General features: G+C 41.9%; 1 protein-coding gene across 2 annotated transcripts in view; it reads left to right on the forward strand.

Moving 5' to 3' along the window:
* The first annotated feature begins 153 nt into the window (after positions 1-153).
* The window catches only part of abi3a (ABI family, member 3a), an 8171-nt gene continuing 6910 nt past the window's right edge, over positions 154-1414 (forward strand). The window contains exons 1-2 of one of the 2 annotated variants that reach the window (XM_014023168.1): positions 154-543; positions 1208-1363. In XM_014023168.1, the coding sequence (XP_013878622.1) occupies positions 1232-1363 (132 nt within the window). In that variant the 5' untranslated portion in view covers positions 154-543; positions 1208-1231. The remainder of the gene's footprint in view (positions 544-1207; positions 1364-1414) is intronic. The other variant, XM_014023169.1, reaches the window with a different exon arrangement.

A 1414-nucleotide genomic window follows, 5' to 3' on the forward strand; every position in this document is an offset into this window, starting at 1 on the left:
TCTGCTTTTAGCTTTACCAACTCAGTTGTTTATTGTATTATTTTTATTTTATTATTATTGTTATTATTATTATTATTATTATTATTTTCAGTTTTGACATGTGACGCAGGAGGGAGATGGACCAGCAGGGGGCGCTACAGACTGTAGTTTGACTGAAGCAGCTTTAACTTCTAACAGCAACAGAGGAATGTTTCATCCTGCTCTTCTACGTGTTCTGTTCTGTCAGACATCACAGATCCACAGGAAGTCTGCAGGTTTTCTGACTCAGTCTCTTTCTGTCTTTAGAAAAGGTTTTGGGAGTTGATGTGAAACAGGAAGTGGTTTAAAGTGAGCAGGTTGACACACAGAGCAGAAAACACAGACAGGAGGCCTCACTCCGACAGGTTTCTGTGGATCCATCCCGACGCTTACTGCTGGACCTGGTGGCTGTGCGGAGTGAGGYGTCTGTCTCAGAGAGGATCTTTGACCGCAGAGAGGAAACTTGAAGCTGCAGAGAGAAGTTTGTCAGACAGCTGGAGGTTCATCATTCTGCCTCTTCTTCTGGTGAGTCTCATCAATACTGATCATTTATTGTCTCCTCATCAATAACCGTCAGGCTGGGTCAGAACCTTTCATTAAAACAGGTCCAGATGAAGATCTGGATCAGTTCTATTTAAACTTTCTGATCAYGTCAAATTTAGTTGTAGAATAATGTTGTAGAACCGTCTCCCCGTTTGCTGTCATATAATTATAACAGAACCCAGGTTCTGTTATAATTATATGTTATATTAACACAGAACCTGTCAATCATCACTGCTGTAAGTTCTGATCCTAAAACTTACAAACTGAAACCAACACATTTAAAGAGGAACTGTCGGATCTGATGACAGAATAAACAGTTTTCAGCTCCATGGTTCCTGCAGAAGTTCCTTCAGTACTTCTTTTTTTAAAAAACCCAGTCTAACAACAAGAACCGGGCCCGGTTTCASTTTCAGGAACTTGTTCTTTCAAAGAGAGGAGAATTTCAGATCTCTTTTATAAAAYCAACCTTATTAGATCATGAAGTCAKGGTCCATCAGACTCCAGTTCAACTGTCCACCAGTCACTGGTTCTGTTGGTTCTGTTGGTTCTGTTGGTTCTGAACACACTGATACAGAAAATAAACTCTGGTTCAGTCCAGTCTGGATCGTCCTGCAGATCCTGGTTCTGTTAAGTTTGTTTTTCTCAGGATTCGGACCGAGCTGACGGCAGAATGAAGGATCAGAACTTCAAGGACCAGGTGACAAAGATCCTGGAGGAGGTTCCACACGCCCGCAAGAATCTGAGAGAAAACTACGACAACCTGATGAACGTGGCCGAGTACTGCTACAACAACTACACACAGGTTAGTACTACTACAGAGTACTGCTACAACAACTACACACAGGTTAGTACT

Source organism: Austrofundulus limnaeus, unplaced genomic scaffold (assembly GCF_001266775.1).
Source record: "Austrofundulus limnaeus strain Quisiro unplaced genomic scaffold, Austrofundulus_limnaeus-1.0 Scaffold358, whole genome shotgun sequence".
NCBI lineage: Eukaryota > Metazoa > Chordata > Actinopteri > Cyprinodontiformes > Rivulidae > Austrofundulus > Austrofundulus limnaeus.